This window comes from Alligator mississippiensis, chromosome 6 (genome assembly GCF_030867095.1).
Source record: "Alligator mississippiensis isolate rAllMis1 chromosome 6, rAllMis1, whole genome shotgun sequence".
Lineage (NCBI taxonomy): Eukaryota > Metazoa > Chordata > Crocodylia > Alligatoridae > Alligator > Alligator mississippiensis.
The window spans coordinates 82715397-82737828 of record NC_081829.1 but is presented as its reverse complement, the minus strand read 5'-3'; the positions used below and the strand labels follow the sequence as shown (position 1 = coordinate 82737828).

Below are 22432 nucleotides of genomic sequence, written 5' to 3'. Positions count from 1 at the left end.
AACATGCAGCGGAGCAAAGCCCAGAGTTAAATTCTGGATGTAACTCTCAAAAAGGGACTAAGACTATTACCACAAGGTGGCCAAGACAGCATATTCCAGTCCCTACTATCCATGTAAGGGTGGGCTGCCAGGACTAGATGGGATTTTGTTTAAAAGCATCATAAAGCAATTTCTAATATGTTATAGAAAAATGTGTTTAAAAGGATTTGTGAATGTAGGGATTGGAAAATATAAAAGATACAGAAATGTTTTGTACTTCTCACCAGTGCACAGTGATATTGAAGAACTTGAGCAGATGTTAAAATTACAAGCCAAATTAACTACAAGAGTCCATACTGACAGCACAGGAAAAAATGGCTCCCTGGAGCAAAGTATGCATTGCACTTGTTTGCCCATGCTAGAAGAAATTATGTATTTGTGTTTCCCTGAGATAGACTTACTAGGAGATAGCACAGCTGAAAAGGCAGTCATGCAGATCAAATTCATTTTTGCTAGACAACATTTCTTTACATGACATAGTATTCTTTGAAAATGGGCCTCTGTTAAGTATGCATGAGTGATTACGCAGTTTGCAGTGAAGCGTTGGGTTTGTTACTACAAATCCCCCATTATTTCCAATCTAAGGCCAGGTAGAAAACAAGGTCAAAATAAGGCATCTACTTCATGTCATGTTCTTCCTTACATCCAACCTGAAACCATCCTCTAACAGTTTATGGTCATTGCTCCTTGTCCTCCCCTGAGGCACCCTAGTGAACAGCTTTATTCCCAGCTCCTGATATTAACCCCTTATGTACTTATAGATGGCCACCAAGTCTCCCTCCCCGCCCCCATTCTTCTCTTCCTGAGGCTGAACAGTTCCAGATACCTGTCTTTCCTCATAAGATTTGTCCTCCAGGCCCTTAATTATTATTGTGGCCCTTCCCTGGACCCTTTCAAGATTTTCCATGTCTTTTTTGAAGCATGGTGCCCAGAACTGGACACAGTAATCCAGGTGGGGTCTCCCCAATGCCAAGTAGAGAGGAAGTATCACTTCCTTAGTCCTGCTTGTGATGCATTGGCTAAAGCATCCCAGTATGCCATTCGCTCTGTTGACTACAGAATCACACTGGTAGCTCATGTTCATCCTGTGATCAACCACAACCTTGAGGTCCTTTTCAGCAATTCTGCTGGCCAGGACATCTCATCCTAACCTATATTCATGTCACTGGTTACTTCTCCCCAGATGAAGCACTCTGCATTTCTCCTTATTGAACTACACCCAGTTCTGCTCTGCCCACCTTTCCAGCTTGTCCAGGTCCACTTGGATCTACATCCTATGGACCTAGCATGATCACTTTTTCCCATAATTTAGTATCGTCCATGGACTTAGCCGGTGTGCTTTCCACATCCTCATCTAAATCATTGAAAAAGATGTTGAACAGCACGGTGCCAAGAACTAAACCCTGTGGGACACCACGGGCCACCTCCCACCAAGACAATACAGACCCATCCACACACACTCTATGTTCAGCTCTAGCTAGTTCCCAACCCACCTGACCATGGACTCTGCCAACCCACAACCCCCCAGGTTTTTTATAGGAGTGTTATGGGAGACCATATCAAAGGCCTTTTTAAAATCTAAATATATGACATCAACCATGTCTCCCACATCTAAGCAGTTTGTTACTTGATCATAAAAGGAGACAAGGTTGGTCAGACATCACCTTCCCACAACAAAACCATCCTATCCTTCAGCATCATGCCTTCTACCAGTCTCTCACAAATGGACCTCTTGATAATTTTTTCCTAAATTTTATGCAGTATTGAGGTCAAACTGACCGGCCTATAGTTTCCCAGATCCTCCCTCCTCCCCTTCTTAAAGACTAGCACCACATTGGCCCTTTTCCAGTCTTCTGGGACCTCTCCCGAGCACCACAACCTTCCCCAACGGTCCTGCAATGACTCCAGCCAATTCCCTCAGCACTCTTGTGTGTAGTCTATCCAATCCTGCTGACCTGAAGACATTCAGCTGCTCTAAGTGCTCTCTCACCAGTTCAACCCTGACCCTGACCATTGGCTGGCAATCACGCTTCCTACCCTCCTCCCCTGCATCCGTCCTGTATCCAACCAGGAACACCAATGCACAAGTATTCATTAAATAGTTTGTTAAAGAGGTGAGAGACTTTCTTTTATCAGCTAAGAACTGCCTGCCCAGAGGAGTTTTCCATCTATTGACTCCTCTGTGAAATCCTATGAAATATGAACTTTGATTTCTACTCAGGAGAACTTTTTTCTCCAATGCCTAATGAAGGGTGTTTGTGCTCGAAAGCTTCCAATTAAAGATTTTTTTCGCAAAAATCTTGTTGGTCTAATAAAAGATATCACCTCTACCGTGAGCCCCAACTGCTTTTCCCTCTAGACCAATATGGCCACAAACTGGATACCTGACACACAAAAGAGTTCAGCTTTCTCCTGGCTGTCTGTTATCAGCTGTCCCTTCCCATTCTGCAAGGGCCCTGCATTTCCTTTGGTCTTCCTCCTGCTCCCTATATACCTAAAGAACTTCTTATTGTTCTTGATTTCAATCGCCAACCTGATCTCAGTCACCACTCTTGTCTTCCTTATCCTCTCCCTACAAATACGGGCTATACTTGTGTATTCCTTCTTGGTGACTACTCCTTGTTTCCACTATCCTTAAAGCTCCTTTTTCTTTTTTAAGCACTCCTTGACTCCTCTGCTAAGCCAAGAGAGCTTCCCAGCCCCTTTACCACCTTTTCTGCATACAGGACTGGACCTTTTCTGAGCTCTGAGGATCGTTCCTTTGAGGAATGACCACCCTTCCTGAATTCCCTTCCCCTCCAGTCCCTCTTGCCATAGGGTCTCTCCCACTATTTTCCTAACCTCATTGAAGCTAGCTTTCCTGAAGTCAAGCTCTTCTGCCCTACTAGCTGACTGCCCTACCCCACAATGGATACTGAATTCTATCATCTCATGATCATCATCTCCCAGACGACCCTCAGATCTCCCACCAGGTCATCCCCTTTGGCTAGAACCAAATCCAGCAAAGCCTTCCCCCTGGTCGGCCTGTTCACCTCCTGTACTAAATAAAGTACTTCCAAGCAGGCCAAAACCCTATGTGAGAGGTAAGATCTGGCCGAGTGCTCCTCCCAGCAGATGTCAGGGTAATTGAGGTTACTCATGACAGCCATGTCCCTTGAATGTGGGGGCTCCATCATTTCTCTGGATAATTCCAGATCCAGCTCCTCCTCCTGGTGTGGCAGTCTATAGTAGTTACCTACCATCAAGTCCCCTTCTCCTCATCCCCCCAGTATCTTGACCCACAGGGTCTGGAGTCACCCTGCTCTTGAACCAGTTTGGATCTCCAAGGAGGCATACTGCTCCTTTACATAGAGAGCTACCCCCTTCTTCCCTACCTGATCCCTTCTGTGCAGCCTGTAGCTCTCTATGCATACAGCCCAGTCATATGTGGTGTCCCACCAGGTCTCCATTATTCCAACGAGATCATATTCCTTATTTGCTAGCAGGAGCGCCAGTTCCTCCTGCCTATTCCCCATACTCCTAGCATCTGTGTATAGACACTTAAGTCCCCCATTAGTAACCCCCAGCTCCCAATGTCCAGTTATAGAACGGCACCAATGGAGTATGTGTTATCACCTGCTGGCATTTTGCTCTGCAAAAATAAGAACATCTGCACTCCAAGAAACTGGTATCAGAATCGTTGGGAATCTGAAGATATAGAACAAGACAAGCAAGGAAGGAAAAAAATATGTTTTGGATTTTAGATGAACGCAAGGTACATAGAAAGAGGTAACACTTCTAAATCCCTGAAGGAAGAAATAAGGGGCACCACATCAGCTGTTTTTCTGAAGAAGATAGCAACCACTGCAAGCTGTGACAGCTGGGACAGGGCAAAATGGAACTACCTTCACCTTCCAGCAAAAGTGCTGATATCTCAAGAGATACCTGCAAGTCCATATAGCAATGCAAGGTGCCACAGGAACTAATGGAACATTATTAGTTAGAATTATGAGTATTGGAACTTTTGTATTTTTTTTTTAATGTTTTGGCTGAGAAAGGAAGCTGTGGGGACTGGACCTTTAAAGGCAGAATAAGCCAGTTAAAGTTGGTTATTATACTATGCATGGGATCTTATAACAATGCTGAACAGTAAGAGAGTGAATGAAGCAGATGCCTTGTCAGTCCCCTTGGCTCTGATGAGTGATTGCTGAATAACACTCCCTCATGCAACTAGTGCCCTTGCTGCCAAGTAAGTAAGTGCTCACCAGTGTACAAAGTTGGAAGCATTATATTCTCATGGCTTTCAGACCAATATATACCCCAAGAGTTATTCCAAAACACTCAGCAATTACTTTCTCCAAGGCTCCTTGCATCTCAAAGGATTATAAATCCCCTCCGGTCCACTTCTATGTATGGTTAATATACCCGGAGACTTGTTGATGAACCACCTCCCACAGAGTACTTTCATTCACAGCTGCCTCTTTCACCTCCTCGTATCACCTCCATCACTCATGCCACCATTTCCTGGAGACAAGCCTGGAGCAAATGAAGCAACCTATATATAAGGGCACAAATATACATCACTATAGGTGTATCTACATACGTTGCTATGGTGATGTTGTTACTGCACCATGGTTAGTACTTTCTTTAGGAACTACTAAAGCATGGCACAGTAACAGCCTATACTGCAATGCGCACGGTTATTTTTAGCAGCTAATTTGCCTTAGCGACACGCTATAACAGGGGAGCAGGTTGCTCCAGCGAAGTAACTGCTGGTCACATGTAGAACCCTGCAGACGCTGTCACCATAGCATGTTGTTATGGCAACATAGCGTCACATGTAGACACACATGTTTTAAAAATGTGTCCATCAATGCAAAGAAATGAAAAGGCCTTCAGTGGTGCCGCTTGTGTTATTACAACTTGTGGCTAATAAAATATAACAACATACGAAAGTTGTTTTTACTACCTACCCAGCTTATTAGCTAATAAAATGAGCTTGGTATATTAAATGCAACTAACACATTTCATCAAATGGTGACCCCCATGCACTGTACTTCCCCCTTGCCCCAAATTAGCTAATTATGGAGTTTTCTGACCCTTTTTATCTTTTAAGTTTCTCAGGTACAGTAAAAACTAGTTGCATCCTCAAACACAAATGAATTCATTCAAGCACCTATTGAGCCATAAAGTATAAAATGTCATAAAACACCACATTTTTTGTAAAAGAAAAGAAATGTATTTAGAACACCAGAGGTCACTGCACTGGGTTATGGAAAGGAGATGAAATTTGCAACTCTCTTTCACAACCCCACCTGTTTAAAAGATACCACAAAATCTATTATTAACAACAAATTAAGGCTGATTATAGCCCTTTCCATCCAGGACTTTCACAAAGGACTTATGAGCTCAGTAAATGGTTGTACAAGCTAGATAAATAGAATTTTTTCACACACAACAGAAATGCATTCACCCCTGGGCCAAAATGCAACAGCTGTTTAACAACATTATACAACAGAAAATAAAGGAGAATTCCATATGCAATTGAAACTTCAGGGGAAATTTTTGGCAGGCGGTATGTAATAACTCAATTTGGAATTTGGTCAGGATAGCTGGGTTAATACCCTAGTCTTGCAAAAAAAAAAAAAGAGCCATGGGATCTTTAGACCCATATTTATCTCTGAACTACATAAAGCTGGTTATCTCAGGATTTTATTATTGTAAATTATTGACAGTAGAAACACTGAATCATAGAACTGTGGTTGTTGAAAACTTGGTGCAAAATGGTATAGCTACTTGTGCTGTTCTTTGATGCATCACTTTATTTTGGTGCTTGGTCACACATTTTTAAAGGCCAAGATCACATAATTGAGTCTTGAAGGCTGTGGGCTCTGAAAGAAAATCCTTCTGGATATGCACTTCAAATCTTTTATCAGCACTGTGAATTGGCACTGCAGATTGAAGAGGAAACTTTTGCTCTAAGTTTGCAACTGAAGATGAAACATGATACAGAAACGAAGACTTCTTGCCGTCACTGCTAACAACCAGCAAAGTTCCCAGTGGTGAAAATTCAACTACTGATAACATTAGTGCTGAATACCCTTGATGTTGTCTTCACTTCCTCAAGCAAGTCCTCGTTGCTTTTTTACCTTATTTCATATATGAATTGTTCATTAAAGACTATTTCTGGTTGAATTACATGCCATGAGCAAATAATGGAAAGGTGTGTTAAGGGAGTCAGCATTCAGATCTAATTAGTGCAGGAAAGAAAAGAACCAAGCTTTCTAAAGATTGACACTAAAGTTCCAGCTGAAGAAGGAAAGTTTTCTGCTCTGACAAAAGGAACAAGCCTCTCCATAACACCCATATCCACTTTATGCATATTAAAGCAACTCCATCAGATGATAAAGGGATTTTAGCCCAAGTGGAAACATTTAAAGCGTAGGCTGACTAAATTAAAATACCACATCAATGCTGTTCCATCTGGATGTTTGGTCAAGGTCTGTGCCATTCACGTTTGCCAGAGAGATAACTATGCCTTACCTGGGTCATCTTGGCAAGGTCCAGCGAAGGCCTTTGTTCCTGAACCTCCTCAGGCCGTCGTCGTTTAACTCCAACCTTTTTGTCATTAAGGACACATGGCTGAGATCGGCTGCGGGACAGTCCGTTGGAGCGTCTCATCAGCTCTGGTGTTGAGGCAGGTGTGCTGTTTGCTGAGGGTGGACAATATTCCGAAGAGGAAAACTGATCATGTGAGCAGGAGAGGGACCGCTGCATTTCAACCCTGCTGCTCTCAACAGAACTGTGGTCATTACCCCAGATGTCACCTGCTTGTCCATAGGTGGCAGATTTCCTCATCCCTTGGCATGGCTGACACCCATATCTACTGCTAAATCCAGACTGGTCATATGATGAGAATAGTATGTTTGACCTTGAAGGTAGGCTAAAACTAGAACTCCTCTGCATTGTGCTGAAGCCATTGGAGTAGCGTTGGACACTTCCCCCACTATAACACCGTCTCTTTTCTACTGGAGTCCAGACCTTTGACCCTAAAGGCCTCCAGGATGTCCTGCAGCTTGACATTTCATCAGAAAAAGAAAGTGACCTGCATTGGCGTTTGCTGGGAGGTGCTGAGGGGTTACCATTGTGGTCACTAAGACTGAGGTCTTTAATCAAGTTGGTCACTGAACATGTGTTAACTGTATCTCTTTGCCATATAGAGCCTTCTTCATTTTTATCAGGCAGGCAGTCCCAGATGTTGCTGCTAGGTTGCTCAATCTGCAGTGGACATTTCCTGCTGAGATCTCTCCATCTGTCATTTTCTAATTTAAAAAGAATACAAACATATATATAGACACATTAGCATTAATTACTTACATGATTCATTTTCTGCATCCATTTACTAAGAATAACATGTAGCGCATTTTCTAATATAAATTAAGTAACCCTTAGAATACTGTTTCCATGCTTTAAAGCCATATGATAAGTTAAGGTGTGGATGGCAAGAGATAAAGTGAAAATGTCAGCAGAAGCAAACCTAACTGAAACGGCTTCTGAGAAGGGAGGCAAGGATTTGGGGGGGGGGGGGGGGGGAGGGTTGTTTGTTTGTTTGCTTTTGGTGATAACATTTTTTGGATCATCTACCTGGTTGGGAGAGATGCTGGATAAGATTTAGGGTACAAAGTGCCTTTCCTCAGGTAAGCCTTTGAATATACCAATTGCACAAGCTAAGGAGAACTTAGCTTTATAAAACTTCAGTGACAACTTTATTTCCTAGATCAGAGGTGGACAATTATTTTGGTCAGAAGGCCGCTAACTGAGTTTTGGCAAGCCATCGAGGGCCTCATGACAGGCAGCTGGGGGCAGATAAATATTAATTTTCTACATATTTTAGGGGCCCTGCAAGCCAGATAGAATGGCCTGGTGGGCCACATCCGGCCCGCGGGCCGCTTCTTGCCCACCCCTGTCCTAGATTAACTACTCCTGAGAATCATTTGTTTAGTTCTGGTCTCTGAAACAACAATTACCAGATAGGCTGATCAAGAAATGGTTAATACAAAAAGAAAAATAAACAGGTTCACAAATGTTTAAGGGACACCTAAAATCAGAATTAAGAACCAAAAACCTGCTTCAGCTACCCTAACCCAGTGAAATAAATGAAGCTATGCCATTTTATACCAGCTCAGGATCTGGCTGCAAGTTTTCCTTTGGAATTGTCCTAAAGATAGGAAGCCTTTGTAAAGTAAATGCATTACATTTACTCTATAAAGTAAATGTTCTAATGCAGGTTGTCATTTACTGGATATGTGTTACCCATTAATAAAAAAGATCTTAAAGTAAATCATGCAGGAGAAACAATATATAATATGATGCAGGCATAGCTGGGATAATTTTTAAATATAAATACCTAACATCAGACACCTAAATCCATTAAGAGAAACTTAAATAAATGGTCTAGTTTTCATATGATAGGTGCTGAAGACACAGCTGTTCTCACTGAAATTTTAACTCATAATTGAAAATACTGACACAACTTTAAAAGTAGTGCATATTGTTGAGTATCCTCATAATTCAAAGCAGCCATTCCAATAAGAGTCATGAAAAATACTGATGGGAACAACATAACAGGGATTTTTCATTCAAGCTTGAAGCGTATGTGTCACTCCACAGGTAAACCAGTTTCTTAATTACAACACAGTCCAAATCATGATCCGTGCAGAAAAACCCCTGACTGAGGTTTAGCAATGCTGTGAGCCCTAGCTACCTGTGCTTCAGTTTAATTGTGTTCCAAGAGATTCTGAGTTCCAGTTTAACTACATCTGGGACCCACCCACTTCACAGGGAGGAGGGAGGCAAAATAAAGGAAGGAATGCATTAAAGGTCCTTCAATGCCCTCCCCAAAATTTTCACCTAAGACAAGTTCTCCAGCAATTGATACAATTGACTAAAAAAGAATCACAGCACAAAGGACCATAGCAAATGCCCCTAAACATGCATGGAAAAATACAAAAAACAATGAAGTCACAGTAATTCAGGGAGGTGATCTTTGTGGTTAGGATGCTTACAGAGATTAGGTGCCAAATATGTGTGTCAGTTGCTTGCTTTAACTGTGAACACACCAAAGGAAGTTAAAGACACACAATCCTACTGAATTTCAGTAGGAATTGGATATTTAACACTTTTTATGTTTCTTAGAAAATCTCAGTTGTAAATAATTTCTTCAGTTTTGAAAACTTAATTTAAAGGTATATGTCAGTAATTGTGTTCTTGTTTATAGTTCATTTTTTGCCTCCTGTTCTTCATTCAACAAATCCCACTGGAAAAAAAAAGCAATTTAATTTATCTGACTTGGCCTTTTGATGCTTTTCTAACATATTGGAATAAAAGCTAATGCGATCTCCTGTTGAATACTTCCCCATGGGTTTGTATCAACTTTCATCAATCAACATTTGTAGAGACTGTGACTAGTTCTGAGAACCAGCCTTAACTATACAACAGTTTTCAATCATATTTGAAAACGTACAAATATGGTTATGGCTAGAATGCCATTTGCAACACAACATATCAGAACGTGACAAACCACGTTACAGATCATAAAAAAACAAATGGTTGACCTCCTGTCGATATAGAGCAATTCCTGCTGATCCCAAACAAAAAGATACCCCCATTGACCACCCAACTGAAAAAAGTCATTAAGATTTCTTCTCTACTGTATAGTATGGTTATAGTTACGGTTACGGTTAGCAGGATTCTTTAAAAATATGCCTGTTCATACTCAAAAGGAAAACCTTGGGAGAATTATGTCACCAACAGCCGTGATGGAAAAAAGTCATCATCCAACTGTGCTTGACTAGTAACCGTTTTTATAGCCTGCTGTTGCAGAGGCAAGATGCACGACCATATTTTTTTCAGCATGGTGGAGGAAAGCTCCTCATCTTACATTTGCATACAATGAAACCTCATTAAATACATTGTATATCACTGAACTCCTGCCAAAAGTAGCATGTGCTCAGTAATGAAAACCAACTATGAAGTTGATTAAAGCCAGCCAAGACCAAGCATGACTATAAAACATATGGCCCATATTGGGCAAACATGGTGATAGGAACCTTTTTTGGTGTGTGTGGCCTTTAAAATAAAAACAAAAAACCCCCAAAAACCCAGGTAGTTGCTCACTCAGGAGGGAACTGGACCTGGAGGTACTGCTATACCAGGCTGGCACTGGGATGGCCAGAACCAAACCTGACACCATCCCCTTGGGATCAAAAGTACTAAATGAATGCATAGTAATTGCTGGTACTTTCTGACCCCAGTGTGCAGTCACTTGATACTGTGCAGTGGTGGCATCACAGTTTGTGCCTGCTGACACTATGTCACTGTAGTGATGAGCTATGTTGCCATAGCTTTTTGCTATGGTGATGTAGCATCCTGTGTAGTAAGTACAAAAGTACTGCTTAAAAGTGTTGCAACAATTTCAAAAAAGGTAAAGTGCATCAATTTCGGATGAACTAAATGACTTCAGGCATGTTTATTTCAAATTGCAAATAAATTTGCTCCTCACTTCTATGTACTCAGGGAGAGGAGTGTCTGATAGTAAAGGGGAAGGGGAAAGGGCTGCGGTGGGAAGATGTTGAGGGACAGAGGACAAGGGGGCCACCTGATCCCTCAAGATTTATTTTCCCTGTTATATCAGCGCGAAGAGGAGAAATTCAAGGCAAATCTTCAATAATTAGATTCTATACCTGGAAAATTATAACAATTTTAGGCATTTTCCATATATAGACTCCAATGGGTTAGCTTATATTTGAGTAAATATAGTAGTTAAATTCTGCAGTAGTTTTTCACGTGATCTAATCAAAATTGTGCAATGTTTTTGCTTTATACAGGCAACTGAGTGCTTGATTTAAAATAAACTGATACTTGGAACTTCTAACTAAAACCTTACTAAAATAAGAACTAAAAGTTCAGAGTATTTGCCCTTTTATAAAGATAATTTGATTCATAAAAGGGTTAAATTTGGGGCCTAAATTGGTTGAAACTGCTTAATGTTTAACTGCAGCAAGCTAGCTTAATTATTTCTTAATCAAAATGGATGTCACTTAGTAGTAACTGCAGAGCCAGTTTATACCTGAGCTATTAATTCATTTCCATTTTAACCATTCCTGTCTTTCTCATTTTAATAAGAACAATGAAAAGGAAAAAAATCTATGCTGAAAACAATTACATCTATGTTTAGTTCTTTATTATTTTCCCCTCTTGCTAATATAGGCAGCAGAGAGATTTCTCAGGTCAAGTCACCAGACAAAAGAAACCAAAATAGAAGCTAATTTTAATGGTAAGGTGCCATAAGCCTCAACCCCTAGATGTTACATTTTACAAATCCTGTAAGCCTGTGCAAGAGGATATAGGATGCCTTCCTCTGTCAACATTAATTCTGTACAAAACAGCTATAAATCTTTAAAAATTACTAAGAAAATCTTATGCATGATGTTACCTTGAGCAACACTTGAGGGTATTTCTTTTTTTCCTTTGCACTTTAGATCAACCCTTGCAAAGTTTATTGTTTACCACTGTAAAGGGTGTTTCCACTTTGCATATGAAATATGCTATAGCAATACCCCTACTGTGCCGTGTCCTTTACAGTACTGTAGCCTGTATAAATGATTCAATGGACATTTAGTCAGCCACGCAGAGTGGGGTTCTCTCTGCGCTGAAAAATTTCAGTATGACGACTGTCAGATGTTGCAGTCTGCCTGAACCCCATCAGCACAGAATTATTGTTTTGAAATATCACATGACAACCCAGGAAATGGCTTTCACAGCAAATAAATGTTAACTTTGAAATCAGTGGAATGCTAAATTGTAAAAGGAATATTGCAAGGGGGGGTGGATTTTAAATGACTCAGTAGCACCCTATAAGGAACAAAACGTTTTGTAAAATAAAGTGTCTCATCTGCTAAACACTGATAATAATAATTGTAGTGTACCCATTTCTGCTACTGTAGTTAAAGATGTGTTAATTTTTTTTAATTGCAAACCTCTTTTCGGTTTTAGCCGGTAGCTGTAATTTGTTCCAGAATAAAATTTTCAAGAACTGCTCAATTCAAAAGGAAATGGCTTTGTTTAAGAAGATATATTTGCCCATTTATAAATGCCAAAACAGCAACAAAAATAACTTATTAAGCTATTCTTTTGTGCTGTTGCAATGTAATAGGTTCTTAATTTGTGGTAGAATATTAAATTAAATACTCTAGGTTTTTAGTCCACTTACTTTAGGTTTTAATTTAAACAAAAGCTTGAACATTAAGATGCTAACAACATGTGTCCAGCAAGTAATTTCCTAATGTTTTTTAACCTCTAGGGCTAGGGACAGAAACTACATGTAAACTGGTATAAGCAATCGGAAACCAGTTCAAATCTGTAACACAACATAAGTTCATTGCACATAAACTGCTTTCAAAATGGCTGCAACTAGTTTAAGATAAACCTGGATGGATATAGTGTCAGACTTAACTGATTTAAGTTAAATCGGTTCATTGAACTTCTGCCCCAGATCCCCTCCAGATTCAAGTTAGCTCACAGTAATGGGGGGGTGAGTGGGGGTGCGCTGAAGGTCTCTCCCCCCCCCCCCCCCCCCCCCAGTACTATCCTGCTGCAGAGTTCTTTTTTACTCCACAGCCCCACATGTAAATGCTGATGTGGCTGGCTAGGACATGAGGCTGCTTCTGTGCAGGGGCTGCCAGTCAGTTGAGCCAGGTTTGGAGCAGCCCTGGCTGGTAGGCTGATCCCTTGCCACCCCGCACCAGGTCCCCCTGCCACTTGGGGCTGCTCCAACCTGACTCAGCATGCTGGAGTCCTGGGCACATGTGCAAATAGTGTGCCTGTAGCAATAAACTCCGGCTCAATAAGTACCAGGGTTTATTGTTCCACAATAATATGACAAGCCCACTAAGAAGCAAACTTTGCTCTTCAGAGCTTATAGTCGACATAGAAGGTGCAGGATGGGTGAGAAATGTGGCATAGAGAGGTGAAGGGACCTGCCCAGTGTTGCAGGGGAAACTGTAAATAGTGGTTGTGGCCAGTTAATTGTTTTGTTTTCCCATATCCATCCTGTCCTTCTTTTTCAAAAAAACAAAAGAAAGGACATACAAAACTGCACAGTCAAGCACTTCCCTTGTGTCATATTAACCTGACAAAAGCAAGAGAATGCCAACGATTAATAGTTTTACACCTTAGTTTTGCAGAAGACTGAAAACAGTTGCACACCATGTGCACTGCACTATCCTGGCAGAACAAAGCTAGGCCTGATGCAGGAGCAGGTTCGGAGGACAGTTCCATCCTCAGACTGGTAAGCTTCAAAGGGACACATGCCTGGATGTTCAACTCAAGCCTAAAGGACCATTAAAATCCTAATTATTATTTGGGTAACACTGGCAGGCTCATTCAACTCCGTACACGGAGACCTGATCCTGCATTTCTTACACATTCAAGACCGATCTGATCCAAACCCCATGTAAAGTCCTGCCTCTCATTGAACTCAATGGCAAAACTATTGGGGACTTCAGTAAGAATAAGCCCTACATTTATCTTGAGGAAAAGGCTGAATTTCACACTTTGGGGAATGACTGAAAGGGCTTTCCTGTGTCAGGCTGACAACTACATAATGAGGCTACATTCATTTCCCAGGTAACTTCATTGATTTCAGAAGAATTAAACAAGGGTGAATATGACCAAATATGTCACTCTTAAAATTAAGTTATGTTTTAAAGCCTAGTGGTATAGCTATTATAGTTGTAACAGTCCAGAAATATGAGGGGAGCAAGATTTTTAAGTTGAAATAAAAGTGTGTGTAGATGGGAGAGACAGGAGACAAACCTCCAGGCTGTAAGTGCTCTTCAGCAGGTCTGGGGAAGAAGCAGTCACAGTCCAGCCAAGTACACGTTTTACAGCCTGTCAGCCTTGGCTTGGTTAATTTAAACTTGAATTGCCTGGTTTCTTTTTGAGCCTCAAACATGCTCTAACGTCTTTAACAGAACGTGATTAATCGTGAGGGTCCAAAGCACCCTGGGAACACAATCTGCACATTCATCAGATAACTCTAGCTTCAGATGCTGAGCTGATTGTGATTCTTTTGTTTTAGCATGTGGTTTTATTTACTGACATAAACCAAAAGGTTCCTAACAAGACGTGGCTTTCTGCAAACAGCTAAGCCTTTACAGCACTCTGAATCGTGGGTGTAAAGATGCTGCAAGTGTAACTACACCTGCCTCTGCTGTGGCTGACAGTTATTAAGACTTGTTTGCTTAACTGTGGTTGACACTAGCTTTTCAAGTGCAAACAAGCCACAACTAGAGATAACAAGTCCTGTGCTTTTATTGTGAGAGTGTGCTGGCCCATTTTTCTACCAAAGACAAGGGCAAGTCAAAAAGTTGGAGCTGAATCTGCTTTTATGGGGAATATGATTTAATTGGTCTTTGATTCCTTGCATATGTTTTAAATCACCCTCAGCAAAATGTCATTTTGAACACGCATCCAAGACAAAAAATGAAGATTTACATCGTCTCGCTTTAAACTGTTCGGATATCTTTTTTCCCCCCCGCTCAAACCCTTATCACTTCAAAATAATTTGGGGCTTGCACCATATGACTCAGCATTAGGAAAAGAACAGATGAGGGAAAGGTGTGGAAATGCAAGTGTTGGGAGAAAAAGAGATGATTTCTGCCACCCTTGGCAGCTGGAAGAAGCTGTGCTATTTTTCTAACCTTCTGCATCACTATCTTCTTCATCGAATTCAGTGCACCCTGTACTGGAAGTCCCTGCTTTTCAACACCCACTGTCTGTGCCTTGCATTTGATCAATCAACAGATGACTTCTTCATCCACCCCTAAACCAGCTCCTGAGATCTGTCCCACCATCTTTGTCCTTCCCTTGTAATATCCATTAGCCAGAACTACATATAAACTCAATTGCTGCTAAATTCAAGGTTTCGACGACTTTTTGCTAGCCTTCAGACAGACCCCACTATACTATAAACTAACATTTTCTAAAAATCACTTTGTAAACTAGTCCAAAACTGTAATCTGTAACAAGTAAAACAGATAATATCACAGTCCATATCTGTGTATGTGAAATAGGACAACTGTGTGAGTACTGTTCTAGCAAGAAATGTGGTGAAACATGTTTCGGGCTAACCTTGGTTTTGGCTTCGGTGGCAGTAGCTGTGGCAGGGGGGTGGGAAGGAAGTTCAGACACTATACAATTTCTCCAGAAATTGCTGCCTGTTGCCTTAGTGCTAGCTGTGCTGCTTACTGGGTCTGCACTGATGTCATAAGCCCTCAATCTGCCATCAGTCAGGAAGTGCCAGCACTTCCTAAAACCAAAAATATCATCTGAAATTAGAGCACTAACAAGGGGAGGTTAAAGGACTTTGAACAGATTTGAAGAGCGTGGCCTGCTGAGAAATCCAACAGGCTGCAACACTGAAGTTTATTTTAAGAAACCTGGTGTCACCTAAAAGCGACCAAACTTAGAACAGTACCTTGCCTTTTTCTTGTTGCCAGTACGTGACTGTTTGGTTTCTTTTCCTAACAAATCATTATATTTTCTGAATAAAAACAAGTACGTTATTCATTATGGCCCAGAACTCAAAAGCTACCCTCCTACCAGATTGGGGTGAGTGCAAATGATACCAAGTCCAGCATCAAACTTTTAGAGGATCAGATATTTTACAGACGATGAAAACACCTTTAGAAAAACCCTATGGAGTCATCAGTGTATCTGGATTCTGGAGGAAGTACAGTAATACATTAATTATATTAGGCATTCCTAGGGCATTTGATGTGAATTTTATGTTCTTTCCTCCGTATCTCTCACTAGGATGAAATCTAGCACTCAGTTACTTACATGCATGTGCACACACACTTCCCTTCAGTCGGCTTCAATGGGATGTGTGCTCAAATGTTTAACAGAAGATTCGGGACCAGCAGAAGTTGATCCCTGATATCACAGTGAAAAGACCAAAGTTCCCTTTGAAAAGCATCAAGGGTGTGAATTTTTCACACTTCCGAATCCCCCACTGGGCCCCCGGTGGGACCATCACAGACAGATTTTCAGAAGCTGGACCCCAACTTCACATGAGCAGCTTGTAGCCACAGATAACTGTGCTTCCAATCTATATTCTTGGATGTCTGTGTTCCAGATTGTGTCTGCAAATCCGTGACTGAGGTGGCCAAGAAACCTGATCTACAGAGGTTAATAAACAGTTTGAACAAAACTGCACTTTGCAAGAGTCCACACTCTTACACTGACATCCTCCGGAGGATGAAGTTCACTTTTAGTGAACCACTATTGCAGGACCATTGTCACTAATGGCATAAGAGCTGGCTAGTAATTAATTTGGCTTGCAGGCATTAGGAGTTTTAATTTGCTAGTCCACAGTCACAACTGTCTCGCTGTTACGTGTCCAACATTAAAAGACATCAAGGTATTCATCCTGTTGTGTTCTTTCAGTACCAGCATCACAGAGTCAACAACACCTTGCTTATCAATGTAACACTTCTGCCAAGTATTATTGGCAGCAAAAAGGGCAGGGGCCAATGTTTCTGGAAACTCAAAATTGCCATGAGTCCCCAGCTAGAAACCAGTGGAAAAGTAAGTACCTGTGGGCACCCTTGCCAGGGAGTACTTCTCCCCTTGCAGCATGGAACAGAAGAACACAGATAAAAGGGATACAACATTCATTTGCAAAAAATGTAACAATAAATCAGCTGTTGGCTAATGTGAGCAATGACTTAAACACCCACTCCTGCAGTATCTTGGGCAGCAGTCCTAGGCCTCAATTTCCCCAGGTGCTATGTGAACACCCAATGGACACATGTCCCCTCAATACCTCAGCTCCCTCTGGTACAACCCCCCTCACAATCCATTGTCTGTAGTCAGCGAAACCCCAGAGCACAGGTGTGCACTTGGGCAAGTTCATCCCCAGCCCTTCTGCCGCCATGGAAAGATGCCAAGCCTCCTCCTCTAGCCACAACGTCTCTAGTAGCAATGTTGTCTCTGTATCATGATCTCTCACCATCTCTAATCAGACTCATCTCTAATTGCAACACCAGATTCAGGTTACCAAGCTCCAAACAAAGTTTAAGTGATTGTATCTCTACAGATGCTGGGTACAAATATCTCACCATAATGAGGGATCCAGCTCTTCAGGCTCTTTACCTAGCGACTGAAGCTCAGGTGGCCCTGTGTAAATACCAGGTGAAGTCCAGGTCCCTACCAGAGTGCATTCAACTCTACCCCTGTACTAGGAGAGGGGCTTAGTGCTGTGAGAGCTGTTACTAGGGCACTCACTACAGTACCAAGAATGTACTCCTGGCATGCTGTGAGCAACTTTGCCCTCCATTTCGGTCTTGCCTGTGTCCTATTCCACTCCCCAGTGACGTGCGACTGGGAGTCTGGTTGTAGCAAACCCCTTAACTTCTCAGCTATGGTCAGTCTATGGGGTTCAGCCAAAGCAGGTCAGGTGAAACTGTAATCATGGCTCCATTACACGCCTGCAGCAGATTTCCACAGAGCCACTGGTTACAAGAGGTGAACAATCCTGGATAAACTTAGGAGACATTTCATGCCATTATCCTTGCACACAAACCTGTGACCTGCTTGCCCCCAACCTACAAGTGTATCCACAGAAGGGTATGGCCTGGGGAGCTGCTGCTGACTCTAATATTCAGATTGGTTAATCCTTCTCATTATGAACAGGGAAGGGATATTTTCATTTCATTTTATTTTATTTTTAAGAAATTCTCGCACTTCCTTTGTTTGCAACAGGCCTTCAATAACCAGGAGATGCAACATCTCAGGCTTCAAGAGTGCCTTGTCTTTGCCCCAAGAAATTCTGTTCAGCTTTTGCTGAATTACAAACTGCTAAAACATTGACGTTCTCTCTGTCTCTCTCTCCTGCTTCTCAGGAAAAAAAAAAAATCCAGCCAAAAAAATAACAGAACACAAACACTGTAAAGCCAGTCTCACAAAGCCCTTAAAGCAACAGCTGGCATTGTCTGGCACAAGAGGGTAGTGGTGAAAACCAGGCTGAGTGCCCGACTGGCCCAGCCCTCAGGCTCCATGCTCCACTTGAAGCTGCCATATGGAGCTGTAATTCTACCATTCAGGGAAAATGAGAGAGGCAGGAGAAAGAGAGCTCCCGTCAGCAACTTCCTGGGCACCGGAGCGTGGGCCCACCGCTGTCACATGCTACAGGGGCACCATGCCGGGCAGAAGCTCCCCCCAGCTATAAGACAACTGAGGAGGGGCAGGAAAAAAAATTAAACATAAAATAGGAAAAAGCATGATCACTGCAGCCAGATTTACACTGGTTATTGTGTAAGTGGGCTAATCCGCACTGAAACTAACACGGGTCCTACAACATTGCATTAGATATAACTAACCTGATTCTGAGTCACAGTATCATACAAATATTTAAAAAAAACTTAGGAGAAATCATCATTTTTCCAACTCTCCTGCTTCAGAATGGTCCTATGCTTTTTAAACTGATGCAGCTAAAAATATAGCCCATGGATGACACAGAGTAAATGTTAACAACAAAGTTATTAACCACAGAAAATAAGGATGTACAATTAAAATGCTGACACAACTTTAACTATAGTGACACAAATGTGCTGCTATAATATTTTTACGGTTCGTTTTTTATACATAATGTATGATCCTTCTGCTCAAGTTTCCTCTATGTTCTTTCCCTGTGAAATAATTTACATTAATAAATAATTTATTACAGCAACTCGTAAAGTAATTATGGGTTTCAATCAGGTTTTTTTTCCTTTTTGGCAAATGAATTCTGTTTGGATCTCAACCCAAACATTTCTTTTCATGCGTGCCTTGTGTGATAAATTTACATTGAATTTGATTTTTTCATGCATTATTTGACTTACATTTTAGTGTGTTCTGCACTCTATGCACAAAGGGAAAGGCAGTCTACATGTCCCCCAGCCCCCTGTTTACATGCAAGGGACGGCTTTTAAATGTGGAACCAATTTAATGGCTGTAATTAGCTGATGGCAGTGACATAGAACCATGCAGTACTCCTGTTTTCCTGTTTCACAAACAAGATTAAAATATGATGCATGCAGCTATGCTTCAGCGGAAAATGAAAATGAGAGTCCCAAAGTCTACAGCTTCAGAACAAATACAATACAGAAAGTCTGTGGTCTGTGCACCACTGGTACCAAGTTACTTTATTTAGAAGGGAAAGTCCCTACTTTTTTTCATTCTCTAAACTGTCTAAAATGCCCTCCCAATTTTACTGGAGTTATTTTTCTACCCTGATAGCTGTCTTCCTAACTTTCAGATACTGATCAGCACAATGCACACATACACAAAAGCACACGTGCACAAAAATACTAACACTCAAACTATGTTAATAAACTTTACCAAAAACTACATCTGAGTATGGCATTACAAAATCACTATGGTGCAGTTGGCTTAAAGAGCAAAGCCTAGGCAATACATACAGATTTAGAGCTGCTTTCTGAGCAATATTTCCTGTTACAAGTACACAAATTAGTCATTTAGACTGAACTATCTACACACAAGTTGTTTTCAAAGGAAATTCCAGTTCAGGAATAGGAGGTGTGGTATACAAGGATTAAAAGGGAAAATGGTGCCTTATTGTGGGAAACAGAAGTACAAAATATTCTTATTCAAATAAAAGGGCAACGTTGCCATTTGCAGACTAAAATGACTTAGTCTGATTAGCTCTTCAGTCCTGGCTGCAAGGAAAAGCCATCTTGTATACATATAAAATGATAATGCCTAAAGCTACCAACTCACTTCTCAGCTGGAGGGTATATTCACATGATTAGTTTTTCTTCTTGGTCTTCTATCTTCACTTCTATCTTTCCTTGCTAAGACAGTGGTACAAATGCTACCAGGCCTGCTTGCTTCTCAGAACAATTCCATTCACTATTCCCAGAACTAGCTATTTGCAGACTTGTGTCCATAAAATTTAGGGAGAGATTTTGTTTCAATTCCACTTCCAGTTGCAAAAGCTGAATGCACAAAATTAAGCATTGACTTTACTACCATGTTTAGCTATGAAGTCTGGGCAGACTCAAATTGGTTCCTTAGGCACCTACACCTAGGAATTCCAATGCTTAAATATTAGACTTCTTGCTCAGCAAGACTATTCAATTTGACCATCTTAGGCACCTAGGATCCCTGTGCAGTCAATGGAGGGACTTCAAGGCTAAGTACAGACAGTCAAAAAGCCAAAGGCTGAATTAATTCAGTCTTTCCAGGTTAGTCTAAACTGCCAAGATTGAAGCAATAAGCAAATGAACAAACATTCACTTTTGATTCAGAGAATGCAGCTACATGCCTGCAGTGGCTCAAGTCAGAAGCCGGGGGTGCTAGAGCACAGCTCTGGCACAGTCAGCATAAGCTGTGTGTTTGCTTCCTCTTCCTACCGCCTCCAAGGTCTCTGGGATTTGCAGTCCACAATCACAGCAGCAGGACTCTGTAGGGTTGCTCATCACTTCTTCTTCCTGCTTCCAGGTGCCTCTGAGATTTGTAGTCCACAGTCACAGCCAGCAGTAAGCCAGCCAGCAGTGTAGGGCAGCTCCATACTTGGGGACAAGAGAGTTTAACCTCTGTTCATTATCCCAGACCCCAGCTGGGGTTTGCCTCAGAAGGCCAGTGAGCTAGCACCCACTGCTCCAGCTAGGGAGCAGAGGGGCGGGGCCAGCCCTGCCCTCTGGAGTACACGGCCCAGGGCTGCAAAGCATGCTGGGATGCTGGGGGACTCTGATTTAACTTGAACCAAGAAGGGATCTGGGACAGAAGTTTAATAAACCGATTTGACCTAAATCAGTTAAGTCTGAAACTACCTTCAACCAAGTTTATCTTAAACCAATTTCATTCATTTTGAAACTGGTTTATGTGTACTGAACTTTTGTTCTATTACAGGTTTAACAAAGTTTCTGATCACTTAAACCAGTTGATGTCTAACTTCTGTCCAGAAGTCTGTAAGTACTTTACAAAGACAACTGGGAGCAAAAGGCACATCCAAAGGGTGATTCAGAAAGCACCGGGGCAGAGAAGCAACCAATTGAAAACACTAAGCATAGGGATGTCTGAATGCCTTACTGTCCCTCTCAGAAGCCAAAGCATCTGATTCAAAGCAATGGGCCTCATTTTCTGCTGTGCAGAGAAAAGAAAGAAGTAGTTATTTGTTTTTTAAATTTTGCTCATTATAATTTTTTGCCTCCCCAGTTCTGTGTGCCTGCCCTGTTCATTGAGAGGGTTAGTCTTCTATAAAAGTGACCCTTATGCTCTTTGTTGCCACAGTACCTGGAATAATGGGCCCTCAATTCTGATCTTGATGTTACCTTCACCATCATCACAACAGACTAACTGGAGTACTAATTGACAATGATTCTCCAGTTATACAGAAAACCTGAGATTTTTTCCCCTGTAGTTTTCTGTACAAGAATCCTGTTGGCATGGTATCTTATACTGGATATTTAGATACTACTGCATGTGCTTTTGCAGTATCCTGGAAGGAAGAGTTAGGTGATATGTTAGCTTAATGTAAACTATTTTTAAAAAATTACTGCCATCTCCCTGATATAAAGAATCTTTAGTATATCAGTTCAAAAGGTAATACTCAATCAGTTGGCTTCTCTCACTGACAAGGCCATTGTTGCATTTTCAGGCATTTTATCTGGAGACATGTAAAACAGACTGTGTGGGATGAAAATGGAAAAAAAAATCTGTTTAATAAGAGGAAAATGCTTATATTCCCAGATGTTTCAAAAGCCACTCAAGCAAGGAATAAGAAATTGTTTCTGCTCACAGCTGAATTTATAGCTTTAAGTTTTTCATCTTTGGTCTTCTTTCCAGCAATGCTACAGCTCTATAAAGATTGGAACCACTCTTTTTAATCTCATCATCTTCACAGTGGGAAAGCAGTTCTTGCATGTCTCAAAATAAAAATCAAAGGATTCTTTAGGTCACTTGGAAAATGGTTCTAATGTTGGATCTTCTGACTTAGCAACTCTTTAATGGCTCTTTAGAAATCTCAATATTATTTTATTATAGTTTCTTGTAAAGTTAAGCATATGAGAGAACAAAATTAGATCCAAGATGTACACACTCTGTTTATTCCTATTTAGGTGGTTTTCAGGGCCTTTCGCAGACAATTGTGAGGCTTTTTGTATGAGTTTCATCTTGTTTCACTTATTCTAATGGTCTTACACCATTTATTTTGGAAAGGAAGGGATTTCTGCAAATGAATGAATGAACAAGTGAACAAACAATAAGATAGTTGCAGGACCTCAAAGAGTTTTGCAAACACACATATGCCACTTTATCCACCACTGATCTATAGCCAACCTTCTGAGCC

General features: G+C 41.2%; 1 protein-coding gene across 4 annotated transcripts in view; it reads right to left on the bottom strand.

The window, feature by feature from the left end:
• Positions 1-22432, bottom strand: part of FAM53B (family with sequence similarity 53 member B) — a 142878-nt gene that overhangs the window by 71630 nt on the left and 48816 nt on the right. For all 4 annotated transcript variants that reach the window (XM_059730048.1, XM_059730051.1, XM_019482847.2 and 1 more), the window contains exon 4: positions 6562-7340. In XM_059730048.1, coding sequence (XP_059586031.1) covers positions 6562-7340 — 779 coding nt within the window. The remainder of the gene's footprint in view (positions 1-6561; positions 7341-22432) is intronic.